At 36.6% G+C, this 17,982-nt stretch overlaps 1 protein-coding gene across 3 annotated transcripts in view; it reads right to left on the bottom strand.

Moving 5' to 3' along the window:
* The window catches only part of NDUFS1 (NADH:ubiquinone oxidoreductase core subunit S1), a 30,176-nt gene that overhangs the window by 11,236 nt on the left and 958 nt on the right, over window positions 1-17,982 (bottom strand). For all 3 annotated transcript variants that reach the window (XM_058707764.1, XM_058707774.1, XM_058707780.1), the window contains 13 exons: window positions 14,429-14,493; window positions 13,814-13,905; window positions 12,008-12,115; window positions 11,243-11,319; window positions 10,286-10,367; window positions 10,064-10,194; window positions 9,437-9,622; window positions 7,498-7,632; window positions 6,704-6,818; window positions 5,561-5,706; window positions 4,723-4,851; window positions 3,628-3,757; window positions 1,008-1,168 (listed from right to left, as the gene is read on the bottom strand). In XM_058707764.1, coding sequence (XP_058563747.1) covers window positions 1,008-1,168; window positions 3,628-3,757; window positions 4,723-4,851; window positions 5,561-5,706; window positions 6,704-6,818; window positions 7,498-7,632; window positions 9,437-9,622; window positions 10,064-10,194; window positions 10,286-10,367; window positions 11,243-11,319; window positions 12,008-12,115; window positions 13,814-13,905; window positions 14,429-14,489 — 1,553 coding nt within the window. In that variant the 5' untranslated portion in view covers window positions 14,490-14,493. The remainder of the gene's footprint in view (window positions 1-1,007; window positions 1,169-3,627; window positions 3,758-4,722; window positions 4,852-5,560; window positions 5,707-6,703; window positions 6,819-7,497; window positions 7,633-9,436; window positions 9,623-10,063; window positions 10,195-10,285; window positions 10,368-11,242; window positions 11,320-12,007; window positions 12,116-13,813; window positions 13,906-14,428; window positions 14,494-17,982) is intronic.

The following is a 17,982-nucleotide window of genomic DNA, read 5'->3' as shown; positions in this document are numbered from 1 at the left end:
GGTTAGATGGGTGATGGGGATTAAGGAAGGTACTTGTGATGAGCACTGGGTGTTGTATGTAAACGATGAATCACTGAATTCTACTTCTGAAACCAATATTGCACTATTAACTAACTCAAATATAAATAATAAAATATAAAATGAAATGAAATGAAATATTAAACTAGGGGTGCCTGGGTGGCTCAGTCAGTTGAGCATCCGACTCATGATTCTGGCTTAAGTCATGATCCCAAGGTTCTGGGATCAAGCCCCACATCGTGTGGGGAATCAATCTCTCTCTCTCTCTCTCTCTCTCTCTCTGCTCCTCTCCCCTGCTCACTCTTGCTCTCTCTTAACGAAAAAAAAAAAAGACTAGCATCAATTTACATGTTAATAATAATGAAATAGCTAAATATTTATATTCATGATATTAAACAGCCATTAAAGTTTATAAAAAATTTCTAATTACAGGAGGAAATTTTATCAGGTAATGAAAATTGATCAAAACCAGGTTACAAAACTGTATACACAATCTGATTTCAACTATATAACTAGAAAAATATTTACATAGGAAAAAAAGGACCAGAAGTAGCTACAGTAATTATCTGTAAATTGTGGAATAAGGATGATTTCCATTTTTGTATACTTTGTTCTCTTTCCAACTTTCTAAAATAAATTTGGATTATTAATATAGTCAGAAAAAAAACTTTCCTTACATTGAGTTCTCATGTTTACATTTTTATCATTTAATTGAAGTCACAGGACTTGTTGCAATTATTGAACCAAGGTATACTAATAGGGTACAGATTTTCAAAATTTTGTCAGCACTGCTTTTTCAAATATTTTAAATATTATTTATTATCTCAGGTTCTTCTCACACAGAAAATAAAGGTTTTAATCTATTTTGCATCTGCTACAGATGCTGCTAAATATTAAGCTGTTTGTAAGTCTAAATGTGACAATGTAACAGAATACATGTACACAAATTACTTGAATTTTACAGTATATAAAACAATTACTCAACATACCTATGAAGGATATTCATAACTTTCCAATCACTGGTAACACCACTACTCGTCCGAATCTTTTGAGCAATGTTGGAAACAGCTGCAAGAATTGCTGCCCCATCATTTCTTTGGAGTGCAGAACTGCCTAAAACCACCATTGGTTTTTTAGCTTCATGTAATACCTATTTAAAAAGAATTTTGATTAAAAAATCTAAACAATCAACTAAATCTAATCAAATTTGCATCTACGATATGTTGTGTCAAGTTTTAGTTTCAATGCAGAATGCCTTTGATTTTTACTAATCAACATATAGACATACATCCAACCAGATTTAACCAAAAACATGTTGTCAATGCTATGGTGAAATGGCTAAGTGAGAATCAGATAAAACAGACTTTCTAAAACTAAGTACTGAGAATGAAAGACTTTCCCAAATATCCTTTGGTCAGAATGATTATGGGTATGTCCAAAAAAAACTGGACAACGTCCCTACAGACATTTAGTTGGTACTGTCTAAGAGGAAAAACCACACTCGAGTACCATGCTACAGTCTATCTACCCACCATGCCCCAGACAAGGAGGAAGAGGTAGGGAAAGCAACCATCACTAGGATTACAACGCAGAATAGCTAAGACTTTAAGGGCTCTGCTTCCTGAATGTCAAAACATGAAGGGAAATGCATGCCAAAAGCAAAGGAAACAACAGATTTGGTGGAGGATAGAAAAATTAAAAGCTGAAGACTATATAGCTCACTCTCCTGTCCACCTTCTATATCATTCCTCAATAAATAAGCGGCCCAAAGCAAAGAATCAGCATGAAAATTATGCCTAACATACTAGGGGAGGACATTTATCACAAGAGGAATTTCCCAAGAAAATGTGAAGTGTGCAGAGAAATAGTTTTCAATAGCCTCAAAGAAAATGAAAAACACGCTTTTTCTCGCTTGAAAAGAAAGGCTTAGAAGAGTGACAAAACAGAGAGTATTATACAATAGAAGGACATTTTGTCACAGAACTCAGGAAAGAACTGAAAGAGAAACAAATTAGCGATGAACGTCATTCCAGAAACAATAAAAAACAAAATAAAACAGGACTTCAAAAATAGGGACAAGAAAGACAGGCAATACAAAATCATATAAAGCAAACTGAAAAAGAATAAAAGAACAAAGGAAAAATGACAGAAAAAGACACAAAAGGGGATCCAGTATCTGCTTTGTTGGTTCATTCTTTTTTTGTTAGCAGCACATCTTAACTAATAGAAAACAGACTTAAATCTAGTATAGAAAAAAAACATACTTATCATCTTCTGGGGCATGGAGATAGGAATTAGAAAAGAGGGACACTTTTAAGTAAGTATTTTTTTTATATTTTTGATTACTGCAGTTGTAATCATGTTTTTCCTATTCAAAACAAAGGAACTGGGCTTAGCTGCCTTGTCCCACTTGACTACACCTAAAGCTACACCATCTTGGAACAATAAGGAGAAGCGCACACACAAACACACAAGGAAGCAAAGGCCTTCCATGATGACATCCTTGGACAAACACAACATCTGTCAAACTGCCTACCCTCCAGAGCCATTACATGAAAACCAGAAACTTCTTTCATTTTTTTAACAATCAGCACTCCACCATACACACACAAATACTAAAGTAAAAACAACCTTGAATCTTCACAATAAAAGGTATACCATGTCCCATAAAAATGTGACAGAGAACCACCATTAAGATATTCTGGTGAAGTTATTAAATTTCAAAGATAAAGATCTAAGTATAAAGTATCAAAAAAAAAAAAAGTTTCTATGGGCGGCTCAGTTGGTTAAGCATCTGATGCTTGATTTTCGCTCAGGTCATGATCTCACAGTTCTTGAGATCAAGTCCCACATGGAGTTCTGCGCAAACCCCTGGTTGGGATTCTCTCTCCTTCTCTCTCTGCTCCTCCCCTGCTCAAGCTCTCTAAATAAGTACCTAGACAGTTAAAAAAAAAAATTAGGACAGGGGTGGGGGGGAAATATGACTGACATCACACTTCTCCACAGTAACAAAAGGCCTTGTTTATAAAGTTCACAAAGAGAAAAAAAAGAGTGTGGCTCAAGAACTCTATATCCTGTCAACGCTCTCTTCAGGAATAAAACAGACACTCCCAAGCAAGCAAGAACTCAAGGTATAGTGTACTTATGAGCCCCTCTTGGAAAAGTAAATTAAGACCTATAAATATCAGACAGCAATGAGATAAATGTAAATAAAGTGCTCAGTAGGGAAGGACTGGTGAAATTTAGAATAACTCTTGCAATAAAGAAAGATTTCCTAAAGTTTAATTGTTTCAGGTTCACTTCAATTTCTTTTCTGATAATTTCAAGTAAAATTAAACCATGGTATATAAAAACAGCATGTATAACACGATCTTGTCTTTGTTTGCCTATCCATCCATCTTGCTCTATATATGAATAGAGATGACTATGATGGTTCATCAATACTTGTTTGGGTTGGTGGAATTTGGGGTAATACTTTACTTTCTTCCATTTTCTTTTCTGTACTGGTGTAATTTTTAACAGTAATCACACATCGCTATTATAAAACAGTAACTTTTTAAACTAAAAATGCAAAATTAACAAAGGTAGGTACATATAACTTGAGAGCACCTGGCTGAACGGATGGTTACCCAAAGCAATCTCCTGAAGAATTTTGGGGGAATCTCCCAGATGGTCATATCTGTAAGTGAGATCCACTGGGCTGCCAATAAGGGCCACTTTTAAGTCATTATGAAGCCAGCTGAAATAAAAACGACAAACTTTTAGAGCTAAATTACTAAATCAGAATAGTCATCAGTCTCATCAATGCTAGGGTCTACATTTATGTTACAAATGTTAAAAACACAAAAACACTCACAGAACACTTAACCTTAACAGATACAACTTATTGTGTACCTTTCAAAATAATAATGCTGTTAAGAATACACACCAAGGTAAGTCAGTGAATTAATTTGCTTAGGAACCCTACGCAACCTATAAATAAAACTTTTAATTTTAGAATAAATGATTTATAATTTTTATTTTGCCTTATCACAGCAGAGCCAGTCATCTCCTAATTATCCATTAAGGCCACTTTAATATAGTTCCTGAAAATAAACTACATCATTCATATTTATTCTCTTTGATAGGCAAGTATAGAACCAGCTCTTCTAAAAATAGTTACAAATGCAGTGACCACATATTGTTTGTCTGAGACAGTGCTGGTTTTCATCTGTTACCCTGGAGTAATTAATTCCCCCTTTCACTCTCAACAGTATCACATTATAGACAAATTATACCAACCTATTTATAAATCTCTAAAATATGAAAAGATGGAGGTATTCTACAAAATACCTGGCTTTGCTCTTCAAAAAAAATGTAAAAAAAAAAAACAAAAAAACAAACAAAAAAAACCCTGGAGGGTCATGACACTAATTGCAATGTGTGACTTAAACTGGATCCTGGGCAGGAAAAAAAAATCATTAGAAAAAATTATAAAAGAAATTATGGAAAAATTGGTGCATCTTGAATTATTTCAAAATGAGAAGATAAAGTAAAACGATCAGCAGGAGAAGAGGGAAGGAATGGACTGATTAGAAGCAGCCCTCCAATTATCTTCTGGAGTCTCATTCCGACTAACACTATTAGGAATCAGCTAAGTAGTCATTTTTCAGATGTAAAACAAATTATTATATAACCAGTTTTTAAACCCTGAATATTACTAACCTCTTTCGAATTCTAGCATTAAACAGTGGTGCCTCAAAACGCGGATTTGTACCAACCAGAAGGAGAACATCTGCCTCTTCCACACCAGCAATTGTAGTATTAAGAAGATAATTAGAACGCAAATCTGTGCTAGAAATACAAAATTAAAAATGCAGGTTTACTAACACACAATGACAATCCATGCAACATTCTCATGTCCACAAACCCAAGGTATTCCCAGACAAAAAATTCTTAGGAAGTATTTCTAAATTACATCAAAGTTTCAGATACTTATTATTGATAACTGGATTCTCTAATAGTTCCTGGATTGACTCTGGCCTATATATGTGAAAACAAATTGGTGGGTATGATGGAGAATCCAAGCGGTCACATATCAGCCATATGTGTATTTTCTCTTTTAAATTTATCTTTTTAAGTAAACTCTACCACCAATGTGGGCTTGAACTCAGAACCCCAAGATTAAGAGTCACCTGCGGGGCGCCTGGGTGGCTCAGTCAGTTGAGCATCTGACTTTGGCTCTGGTCACGGTCTCAGAATTCATGGGTTCGAGGCCCGTATCAGGCTCTATACTGATGGCGCAGAGCCTGCTTGGGATTCTCTCTTCCTCTCTCTCTGATCCTCCCTGACTTGCACTCTCTCTTTAAGTAAAAAAACTTAAAAAAAAAAAAAAATCAGGAAAAAAAAAAAAAAAAGAACCACTTGCTCTACCAACTGAGCCAGCCAGGCAGGCGCCCAGATGTACTGATTTATACACAGCTTGTAACAACAACAACAACAACAACAACAACAACAACAACAACAACAACGCAAGTCTAGATGCTAGATTCATAGTGCTCACCCAGCTCCTGCAGTGGGGAAGACCTCTTCAGTGCACAAGGTGTCAGAGTCCACTCTATTAAGCAAATCTTTGAGAGCTACCAGGGCTTCAGCATCCACCAAGCCACCTGCAATTGCTGCCACATCCTTGCCTTGAACACTCTGCAACTAGAAATGGACGCAAAAGGTATCACCAAAACATCTCCGTTCAGCAAAGACCACTGCTCAGAACACAAAGCAATAGTTATCTGTAAGTATAAAAAAAAAAAAGCAATGAACTTCTGACTTAAAAGGTTTACACTAATTATTAATATAAAAGTGAGAAGCAAAGGTGTAGATGAGGCTAATAATACCACCAGCTTGGAGGCAAGCTGTTTTATATTAGAAACAAAGAGGTCTCATAATGAAGTCTGGAGAACGAAGAGAGGAATTACAGCTAAATACAATTTCTTCTGAAGTATCCACTGTTCCCTCAAGTCCTTTGTGTATGTTGCCTTTGTCTCTGGCTAGAAAGCCATTCTCTCCACTTTTGCTCTGACAAGTTTGCATTCATTCTTATATTTTGCCTAAGTCACCTTACGTAGGAAGGCATCCCTGATACGCTAGTCGTGGTTAGGCACCCCTCCCACAGGCTCTCTGAGACATGATTTCCTGCACAACTAACTGCAGCAGCACATGATACCTGACTGACTCTGCATCTTTCCTGACTACAAAATTGTGGGAAGTAGGGACCATATATTAGTGGTCTCTATAGCCCTACTTCCAGCATGATATCTGGCATTTGGTTCTTTTATTTGTTTTGTTGCATTTTTTGTTTTTTGATTTTAGAGAAGAGAGAGCAAGTGAGCACAAGTAGGGGAGAAAGGGGCAGAGGGAAAGAGAGAGAGAACCTTAAGCAGGCTCTACATTCAGAGCAGAGCCCGATGTGGGGCTCGATCCCACAACCCTGGGATCATGACCTGAGCCACAATCAAGAGTTGGATGCTCAATAAAGACTGAGCCATCCAGGCGCCCCTCTGGCATATGGTTCTTAATAAATGTTCATTAAATGGAAGGCAATCTTGGTAAAACAAAAGAAGTGAAGAGACATACATGACCCCTCTTTGTTACAAAGATGTCCCTTAAAAATTACAAATACTATTTATTCTATATTTCAATTTTTTACCATTCCAGCTACACGAGAGAGTGCATCTTCCCAGGAAGTGTAGGTTAAAAGCCCCTTTTCGTTTCTGACCATTGGCTCGGTTAGTCTTTGACGTTTTAGCCCATCATAGGCAAATCTAGGTAACAGAAAATACACCATTTACGGAATCTTGCTAGAGGCAACTATAGTTTTCAAGTTTAAAATATAAAAGAAATGTTATTTAAATACAGTACTGGTTAAAGTGTCAAACAGAATAAATACCTGAATACAAATAATTACTTCAGGTCTTTTGAAGGATGAACTAATAAATTATTTTATGAACACCATCTGAAACTAAAACATCTAAAAAGTTTGGGTTCTTATGATTTGTTTTCAGCTACCTGAATACTCTTGAAATTGTAACACATAAAAATCTGACAGCTAAAGAAGCCAATCATTTAATCACTTTTTCTTTTTTTTCTCAAATCGCTTTTACTTATAAAACTTGAATACCTCCAGATATTTTATCAAAATTATCACGTGCAAGCTCTAACTTATATTTAGCTTCTTTTCTCCAATGAACAAACTGGAATAGATTAAATATATTAATCCCCTTCAATTTTTCCAACTGGGAGGAAAATGGTATTTGTCAAACTTAGTAAGAAAGCCATTGATATACCTAGGACTATTAACATTAGTTTTGTCCAGTTCTCTATACAAATAATCTAGATTAACTAATTTACAAGAATAAAGACAGTCCCTTAAAATTAAAGTGACTATAAAATTTAGTTTAAGTCAACTGCAAAAGTGAAGGAAAACAATGTAGTAGCACATACCTGGTTTTATCAGAGATCCACTCTTCATTGATGTCCTCATGCATCCTTGGCAAAATCCGCATCACCTCTCCAGTTCTTGTGCTTACCACAATATTACTTCCAACTGCATCCATTACATCAATGGATTCCGTCTTTCTGAGAAAATAAACACCTATGTTTACCACATTTATTTTGGCAATAAGGACAAAGTTTCTGTTACCTGGTTTCTCAAAAACAAAAAATTTTACGATGACTCTCCTTTCTGAATTTCTAAACTTAATGGGACTCAGAGAAACTGCAATAAAAAAAAATACCCTCGTATTTGAATACGTCACATTAATTCCTACTGTAAAAATAAAGCTTTAATAATTGTTATCTAGGGGCACCTAGGTGCCTCAGTCAGTTAAGAGTCTGACTCTTGATTTCGGCTCAGGTCATGATCTCATGGTTCGTGGGTTTGAGCTCCGTGTTGGGCTCCGTACTGACAAAAATTTCTTAATCCGGGCTGTCAGCGTGAAGGCTGCTTGGGATTCTCCATCTCCCTCTCTCTGCCCCTCCCCCACTTGCGCTTGCTTGCATGCACACGCTCTCTCTCTCACAAAAATAAACTCTCAAAGAACAAATAAATGAATAAAAATAGGAACTGTTAAATAATACAAAAGCCAATGGTAAGGGCTCCAAATGGACAAATTTGATTATCAAGATAAATAGCAAGAGAGTAAGATTTTTGGGTATGGCCAATTAAAAAGTCTGATAAATCCTCCCCACAAAAAGCAAAAATAAAGCTGGACAAAATTAACAAAAAACAACCAATTCAGCACTTTGGAAATCTTCCAAAGGCAAACACCATCATGAGAAGCTTTTAAATTTTTTTTTTTTTTCAACGTTTTTTATTTATTTTTTGGGACAGAGAGAGACAGAGCATGAACGGGGAAGGGGCAGAGAGAGAGGGAGACACACAGAATTGGAAACAGGCTCCTGGCTCCGAGCCATCAGCACAGAGCCTGACGCGGGGCTCGAACTCACAGACCGCGAGATCGTGACCTGGCTGAAGTCGGACACTTAACCGACTGCGCCACCCAGGCGCCCCAATCATGAGAAGCTTTTATGTGGGGCAAAACTACGGAACTTCAAGCAAGAAGCATAGAAATCAGTGGTGGTGTGTCTTGGGGCCTGTTCTCATCCCCTTCCTACCACCTGAACAGGAGGCTCTGCCAGGCTCAGGGAGGCTGTGGAGATGGAAGTTTCTTTTCTGCATGCATTATGGGAGTTTCAGGAAGCAAAAGAGAAAAATCCCTACTTGAACATTTCACCTATGTACTGTGCCCCATCCCCCCAATCTTTTTATATACATAAAATACATGGCTTAAAACACAGAATTTTGAGATACTCCCACATATTCTAGTGGAAGTCTAAATATGGGGGGCAATTTAATGATAGGCCTTAGAACCTTAAAAATACCCAAATTTGTTGCAACTACCTACTCCATTTCCCAGTTCAGTCAGAAGAATCAGAGATATACGTGAAAATTTATGAATAACAATTTTTATCATAGATTTACAACTATATAGAAACAAACTAAAATGTCTAATAATAGGAACTGATTAAATAAAGGATGATATAGCCACATGTCTGAAAACAATATACAGTGAGAAGAGACTATAAATTTTAAAACATCAAGACAATTTTACTCTTTGGAAGAACAAGTGAATAAAATAATTATGTGGTTAAGTACTTTGGAATCAATCTCCAAGAAAACTATAATTAATTTGCCAGATCATCCTATCCTTTAATCTATCTACTTACTTTCCATTAAGAGGGTTTTACTTAAAGCAAATACACAAAACCTTAGCAGACCAAAACAATTAGAATACAGGAAGAAAATGAATCTTAAATTTTTTTGAATACTAGCCAATTAAAGGATAAAAAACAAATTGTCAAAAATTACAACACTGAATACCTTGTTTCCCAAGGGCGGGCAGTAAAAGCATAGGGCTTCGAAGTCAGGGCACCTACAGGGCAGATATCAATGATATTTCCAGACAGTTCAGACATGAACATCTTTTCAATGTACGTGCCAACTTGCATATCATTTCCTCTGCCTGTTGTTCCCAAATCATCTACTCCTGCAATCTCACTTGCAAACCTGCAGGATAAAAATATACCATCAAATGGTAAAATCCAGCAAAATTATCTCCTTTCCTATGATCACAGTGAGATAATGATTTTCGAAACACCAAAAAGACATGAGTTTATTTTCAATGGTGAGCAAAGTCCTTGAATAAAAAATTGTTCAATGCTTGCATGTAATTTAATCACAGCATAACACAAACTGCACGAATCACAGGTATAGCTCAGCAAGTTATCAAGGAGTTAATGCTTGTATATTTTTATTTGTCAATTCCACAGAAGTTGATATTCACTGAAAGAGAACAATTCATTTTATTGGCTTATGCAGAAAACATTAAAAACATCCCTCTTCTCCTACCAAAAAAAAAGTTGCCTTTTTTCTCTAGTATTGTTATTCCACCAAATTTTGTGACTATTATCTGAATGATATTGCAGAAGACAGAAGGAAAAACATTACCTGATGCAGCGAGTACACTGTATACATCTAGTCATGATAGTCTTTACCAATGGCCCAATATTCTTGTCCTCCACAGCACGTTTCCCATCTAAAAATCTGCTCCTATCATTTCCAAACATCATGGACTGGTCCTTTAGTAGATTAGGAGAGAGTTAACATAATGCTGCTAATGAAATTAAAACCTGAGATAATCAAAAAGATTTATGAAGTTTGACAACATACCTGCAGATCACATTCACCTCCCTGGTCACAAATAGGACAGTCCAGTGGGTGATTTGCTAACAAGAACTCCATCACACCTTCTCTGTATGAAAAGTTGTAGTACACAAAATGATATAAATTTTTGGCACTCAAAATGGCTATCTAACCTTCAGGGATGTACCTTTTCATATAGTATTAACTTTACATTTATTATCAAAATACCAATGTAACCATCATTCTAGTATTAGACACATAGTCTAAAAAATGCTTATAGAAGTCCAGGAATAAAGTATCATTAAAGAATCTAGAAAATTATGACTTTTAAAAACACAAAATTACCCAAAGTCACTAAATAGTCTTCAGAAAACATTAATTCAAAACAAAATAGGGTGCCTAGATGGCTTAGTCAATCAGGTGTCCAACTTCTGTTTAGGTCATGATCTCGCAGTCTGTGGGCTCAAGCCCTGTGTTGGGCTGTGCTGACAGCTCAGAGCCTGGAGCCTGCTTCGGATTCTGTGTCTCCTTCTCTCTCTGCCCCTTCCCTGCTCACACTCACAAGTTTATTTATTTTGAGAGACAGCACGAGCAGGGGAGGGGCAGAGAGAGACAGGGAGAATCCCAAGCAGGCTCTTGCGCTGCCAGTGCAGAGCCCAACATGGGGCTCAATCTCATGAACTGTGAGATAATGACCTGAGCTGAAACCAAAAGTCAGACACTTAACCGACAGAGCCACGCAGGTGCTCCTAAATAAAAGCTTTTTTTTTTCTTTCCCCTAAATAAGAGCTTTTAATGCTCAAAACCATAAATACCTGACTTCACCTCCTCAACATGTACTTAATTCCACTGCTCCTAGAAGTCAAACGTGCCAACTTTTTCAAAACTTGCTACTGAATTTCCCATCTATGGGCAGGTCTAAATACTGAAATGAACAATTTTCTTCTCTAAGAAAAGTTACTATGCTAAATAACATGAAAGTACCTTGCTTTCTTAGATTTCTCTGAGTTTGTCAGGATATTCCAACCTTTCATTACTGGCATGGCACAAGCTGCCACAACCTGGAATTTCAATGGAAAAATGTCTAAGTATTTGTATTTAGTTGTAATTATAAGCAACCCAACATATAAAACATTCAGCTATACATTTGAAAATAAGCCCAGTATCTTTGAAGATTCATTTTTTTACTTTTCATAGTCACGATACGATAATCTGACACTTTACATTTCTCTATGAAAAAAAAATAAGATCTTGTACTTCTAAATTCTATCCTCCTAGTCAATGCAACTCTATATAGAGACTCTGAAACAGAACATCAAATAACTGTGTTTTGATTAGCAGGTACTACTGAATTAAAACTTAGAGGACAAAATGAAATTAAACAGAAAGTGAACCTCTTCATTGTAATCCCTTTCTCTAGTGAAAATGGCCCTTCCAATGTACTGCCTGGCAATTCCACATCCTAGTTGTCACACAGCCATTTGGAAATACTACTGCCAGCTGTAAGAAGTCACCTTTAATTTCTCAATCTGTTGTAATTATATAGTGCTTGCATTTATAAAGCACTTTCATCAATGCATTTCCAGTTTTGAAATGAACAGACTCAACTGCACAAAATAATAAATTTACAGATACAATTAAACAGGACTAGGTTTCTCCACTACAACAATGATTCTAAGTAAAATTCGCTGCAAGATTTAAAGTTTTCTACCTTCTACAGCATGGTGTGGAATTTTAGGTATCAAGTACCTTAGGAGCTTTCTCAATTTCAACAAGGCACATCCTACAGTTTCCAGCAACAGACAATCTTTCATGATAACAGAATCGAGGGATCTGCATGCCAACCTTCTCACAAGCCTAGAAGACAAAGTAAAAAATTCTTGCATTAGAACAATCTGACCTCATCCTTGCTTTGCCTAAAACAGAAAAAGAAAGGCTATAACCACCTGCCTTATTACTCCTATCTATAAACATCTATACTTTTATACATTCTTCATCCCTAAAGAGATTTCCCTCCTTCTTTGCTCTTGACTCCTGCTCCTGTCTGCTCTCAAGCCTGCTCTAAGGCCTCAGCATGCCTATACCTTATGGAAGAAACTGAATAAATGAACCTCAGATTGTGCTGAAGGTCTGACTCCTCATTTCCACTCTGAACCATTGTCCATAAAGACACCCCTTCAAACTCTGTCCCCGTGGTTTCATACGTGGACTTCCCATGTACTAGATGCAGCGGGTATAGTAATAAGCAAGATCTTGTCCCAACCTTCATACCGGTTCACATTTCAAATGATTATACCCAAACCCTCATCTGGAGCCCTGACAGTTCACCACTTCTCCAAGTTTTAGACTTAAATAGTTCTGTGCATGGATACGCTCTATGGACAGCTAAAATTCAATCTATTTGTGTCCCCTATGATACATCTCCAAATAAGTTAACAAAGCCAGAAACCACAAAAATTTTTCCTGCTTTTCATTGTGCCTAAAGGCCTATCAACTCACTCTCACTGAATCTATCCTTTTATTTTCATTCCCATTGCCACTATCTATTTTAGGCCTTTAATTTTCAGTTCTACTAATGCAAGATACTCTTCCCTTGTGTCTCACACCAGTCTTGTTATTCTCCAAACTAACATCCTCTATGGTCCCTGCGATACAGCTTAACTGCCATGAAAACTACTGATAGGTCAAACTATAAGCTCTTTAGTATGACATATATCTTCTTTCATTGCTGAATCTATTATAGTAATTTGATTTCTTGTCTTCTCATCTTCTATATATACCTTATGTTCTAACAATAGCAAACTATTTAAAGCTTCTTTGTCCAAATATAAACACTTATCCTTTACAAATCTCCTCAGGGAGCACCTTAGATATCCCTAACATCTCTATCACTTCCTATATACCTGGTAAAAATACTCTCCACTGTACCTTGAACATATACTGTTATGTATTTATTGTTTACAGGTCTATGCCTGGCAGATAGTCTAAAAATGACTGCTAAATGAATAAAGAGCATTTAGTTCTTGGTAACTTGCAGACAGAATGAAGTATCACTTCTTCAAGACCAATTTTGTTAGTTCTGAAGGAATCTGGAGAAATTATATATTTAATGCATGAATTCATTTACCTGCTTTGTAGGATACATTCTTAAAAAATATTACTAAAAATAGAGAAATCACATGAAATGAAAAGCATCAAGCAGGTTCACAACAAACAAAAATTATCTTTTCCCCAAACTTACCTAAATTAACTTGTAATTTATTTTTGGTAACTTCAAATTTTAAATGGGTATATACTTGGAAGGCAGAAGTGAAACAAAATAACTGCCATAATTCACTGAAGAAAGTCAGAAACAGATAAATGATAGCTCACTTTGAAATGCCAACATTTTAAATCCAACTTACTTTGTATAATTTTACTGTCTATAGTTCTTTTATGAGCATTTATCAAGGAATCTTAAAAATTTTTAAAGTAAATAAAGAGTGTAACAGAAATAAATTGATACAAAAAAAACCACAACTTATACAAAAACAAAGAATTGGAACATATGCCTACTTGGAGTACGGTAGTTCCTGGTTCCACCATGACAGACTGACCATCGACAAATACTTCAATTAAGTTGCTTGCTGCTGTGGCAGTTGTTCGAACTGACCATCAAAAATATTGAGATGAGAAATAAATTAAGAGTTGAATTCATTATAGCAGAGGATAATGGGTTAACTCTAACCTACAAGTCTAAAATTTTTCCTCATTTTACACTATTCCCCTCTATTTCTCTAGATGCAAACTGTTAGAATACTGAATTAAGACAAAAACTTTTCCAAACCTGAATACCAAGGTAGAATATGGCTGCCCACTTTTAATGGTAGTTAATTTAAAATTTTTAATACCATGGAAAGTATGTTCGTGGGAATACTACTTTTCAAAAGCAGGACTGCTTTTTCCATTTTGGGACTGATAGTTCCTACTACTTTTTATTCCATGACAACTTCTATAAACTGTTTAAAGTTATATTTTTAAAATTATTCAATTTGACTAGGGTCATTTGTTTCTATTTTATTTAAAACAAATTATGTTTAGGGTCTTTTAAGAAACATTCCATAAACCAATGAATTGACAAAGACAGTAAATACAAAAATAGTACCCACAAATGCAAAAAAAAATACTCACCACATCCTTTATGAGACTTAGAAAGGCCTACTAAGGCCCTTTTTAGAGGTATCCTTAACATATTGCTAAGAATAAAACAAAGAAGAGTTATATTATCATAGGAAATAATAAAACTCTAATTACAAACTTTTGGGTAATGGTTTTTAAGTTTAATAGCACTTTACATACATTATTTCATTGAACATTCACAAGTCCTGATATTTTTCCTCAAATTCTAGAGATGAGAATACTCAGTCTGAGAGAGAGTAACTAACTGAATTGTACAATGTCAAGGAGCTAAGAAGGAATAGCTAGTAATCAAGTTTACATAAAGGGCAGTGTTGTCGTTTTTAAAGTATAAACAATCAAATGTAAAACACTACTATGTAGTAATATAAATTTTAAGAATAAGTGAGCTTATCATTAATACTATGTAAATAAGACCTTCTGCCTTCATTTCATACCAATACTCATTCTAACATTCCATGTTCTTTTTTTTATTTATTTTTTTTAATGTTTATTTATTTTTGAGACAAAGAGAGACAGAGCATGAACAGGGGAGGGTCAGAGAGAGAGGGAGACACAGAATCCCAGGCAGGCTCCAGGCTCCGAGGTGTCAGCACAGAGCCTGACGCGGGGCTCGAACTCATGGACCGTGAGATCATGACCCGAGCCAAAGTCGGACGCCCAACCGACTAGGCCACCCAGGCGCCCCTAACTTTCCGTGTTCTAAGCAGTCATCTACTAAATGTTCCTGAGATTCTGAGATGGCTCAGAAGTCCAAGCCTTTTAAGTATCTGGAGAGCCATTTTCTGGGCTTGGTACAACTATTTTACAGATTTGCAATTATAGGTCTGTTCTACCCTCATTGGATTAATGAACTTCTTGAATCTTTGTATCTTTGGTGCCTATTTCCAAGGCTGATACACAGTAAGCTCTAAAATAGTGGTTCTCAGGGTGCCTGGGTGGCTCAATCAGTTGGACAACTGACTCTTGGTTTTGGCTCAGGTCATGACCTCGTGGTTTGTGGGTTTGAGACCTGCGTGGGGCTCTGTGCTGACAGGTTGGGGCTTGCTTGGGATTCTCTCTCCCTCTCTCTCTGCCCCTCCTCTGTTCGTGCTTTCTCTCTCACAAAATAAATAAACTTTAAAAAATAAATAAATAAAGGGGTGTCTGGGTGGCTCAGTCAGTTGAGAGTCCGACTTTGGCTCAGGTCACAATCTCACGGCTTGTGAGTTCGAGCCCTGCGTCAGGCTCTGTGCTGGCTCAGAGCCTGGAGCCTGCTTCATAATCTGGGTCTCCCTCTCTCTCTGCTCCTCCCCCACTCATGCTGTCTCTGTCTCTCAAAAATGAATAAACGTTAAAAACCATTAAAAATAAATAAATAAATAAATAAATAAATAAATAGATAGATAGATAGATAGGAGTGCCTTGGTGGTTCAGTCAGTTGAGCATCTGAGGTTTGATTTTGACTCAGGTCATGATCTCACCGTTTGAGATCGAGCCGGGCATTGGGCTCTGTGCTGACACCTCAGAGCCTGCTTGAGATTCCCTCTCCCTCTCTCTCTGCTCCTCCCCGACTCACACTCTTTCTCTCTCTCTGTCTTTCAAAATAAATAAAAATTTAAAAATAAATAAATAAAACAGTGGTTCTCAACCAGGTACAGTTTTGCTTCCCAGGGAACATTTGGCATCATCTGTACACACTGTTGTCACAGCTTGGGGGGAGGTTACTAGCATCTAGTGGGTAGAGGCCAGGGTACTACTAAACATCCTACAGTACACAGGACGGTATCCTGTAATAAATCTTTGTTGAATTACTGAAAGAAATAGGAATGAATTATATAAATAACACCCATTAAAGACATACGTAAGCAAACAGAATGTTAACTGAACTTTAGAGTTTTCATCCATTCATTTGATCATAAGGGCTTGGAACTGAACTTTTTGTCTACTCACTTGATCAAATGGGCTAAGCATCTAAATTATAATTTTTCACTTGGAACTTCTAAAAATGGAAATTATGTGATCAGAATGTATCAATGTAGGGGCACCTGGGTGGCACAGTTGAGTGACAGACTCTTGATTTCCGCTCAGGTCATGACCTCATGAGATCCAGCCCTGCCTGGGGCGCTACACTGACAGCATGGAGCCTGCTTGGGACTCTCTCTCACTCTCCCTCTCCCCACGCACACACACACACACTCTCTCAAAATAAACTTAAAAAAAAAGTATCAACATAATGACTTTCAAAAGTAAAGAGAGTAGAAAACAGTATGTATACATAAGTTTTAAGCATAAAATTTCACATATCTATTATAGAAGAGGTATAACAAGCTTTCTAATTCAGACTTGTTAATTCATAAAATTCATTAATTCAACTTGTGATACTGAATTTGCAGACATGAAGGCTACCACATACCAATGAGTGATTTTTGATAAATCAGAGTTTCTGCTTAATGTACAGATCAGGAAGCAAACAATACTTCTTAGATTATGTGGTATTAGGAGTTCAGTAAATGTCAATTAGAACTAAATTCAACATAGACAGAAATAGCCACTGAAAATCAGTTTCAAAGTCCTCTTCCTTGGTACTCCCTCTCTGTACCATAGGCACACATTGTGTACATAACTTTATTATTCCACCTACTAAACTGTAGGTTAGTAATTGATTTTAGTACCTACTAACTGTAAGCTCCTTGAAGAGGAATGGTGCAATTTGGTCATTTCCATTTTCCGAAGACCTAGCCCTTGAAAAAATAACCATCAAATAATCTTATCAAGTTCCAAAATGAGTAAACTCTATCTTATTAAAATCTAGTGCAATATAAAGGTAAATCTGAATTTGCTGAATTAATAGTGACAATGAAAATCAATAATCAATATTTCACACAACGTCAACACTTTCTTACTATTATTTTGTCTCCATACAATATAAAAGTATTGCCCACTTTAGCTAGGAAATCAAGCAGCAATAGGTGGTCTCTTGAAAATCCAGCAGGGAATAGTGCATAGCCCCAACAAAAGACAGTTTCACAAAACTTTAATCTGTACTTTACATGTATTTATCTACCGCGTGGGAATGGAGATAATCGCCTCCAAATGGGAAAATGTTAATGACCAATCATTTCTAAAACTAGACTGGACAATTTTAGCATAGGAACAATACAATATATTCCCTACCATATAGCCTGCATCCACGCACTTCTCTCCAAGGTACCACTCTATTGGAAGCCACCATCGTCTTGCCTGAACTATTACAAAAGCCCCCCCAACAGGTCTCCTGCTTTCTACACTGTTCCTACAGCCTCTCCCGTCTTCCCACAGGTTGTGGCCTCGGACTTCAATGCATTCCTTCAGAGCTTTCTGGCCTCTCCTCGTCCTTCTAATTCGGGTTTAAAAGCCATTCTTCAGGGAGACTTTCCTTAACAGCCTGTCCTAAATTTTCCAACTACTCCCTAGTCCTATCACCCATTTTATTCTTCGTGGACTCGGTTCTAGTTCATAGCAGACGTTCGAGAACTATTTGCTAAATGAATTCTATGTCTAATCTCTGGCCGAAACTTAACTTCCAC

Source organism: Neofelis nebulosa, chromosome 2 (genome assembly GCF_028018385.1).
Source record: "Neofelis nebulosa isolate mNeoNeb1 chromosome 2, mNeoNeb1.pri, whole genome shotgun sequence".
NCBI lineage: Eukaryota > Metazoa > Chordata > Mammalia > Carnivora > Felidae > Neofelis > Neofelis nebulosa.
This window is presented reverse-complemented; position numbering and strand designations above follow the sequence as displayed.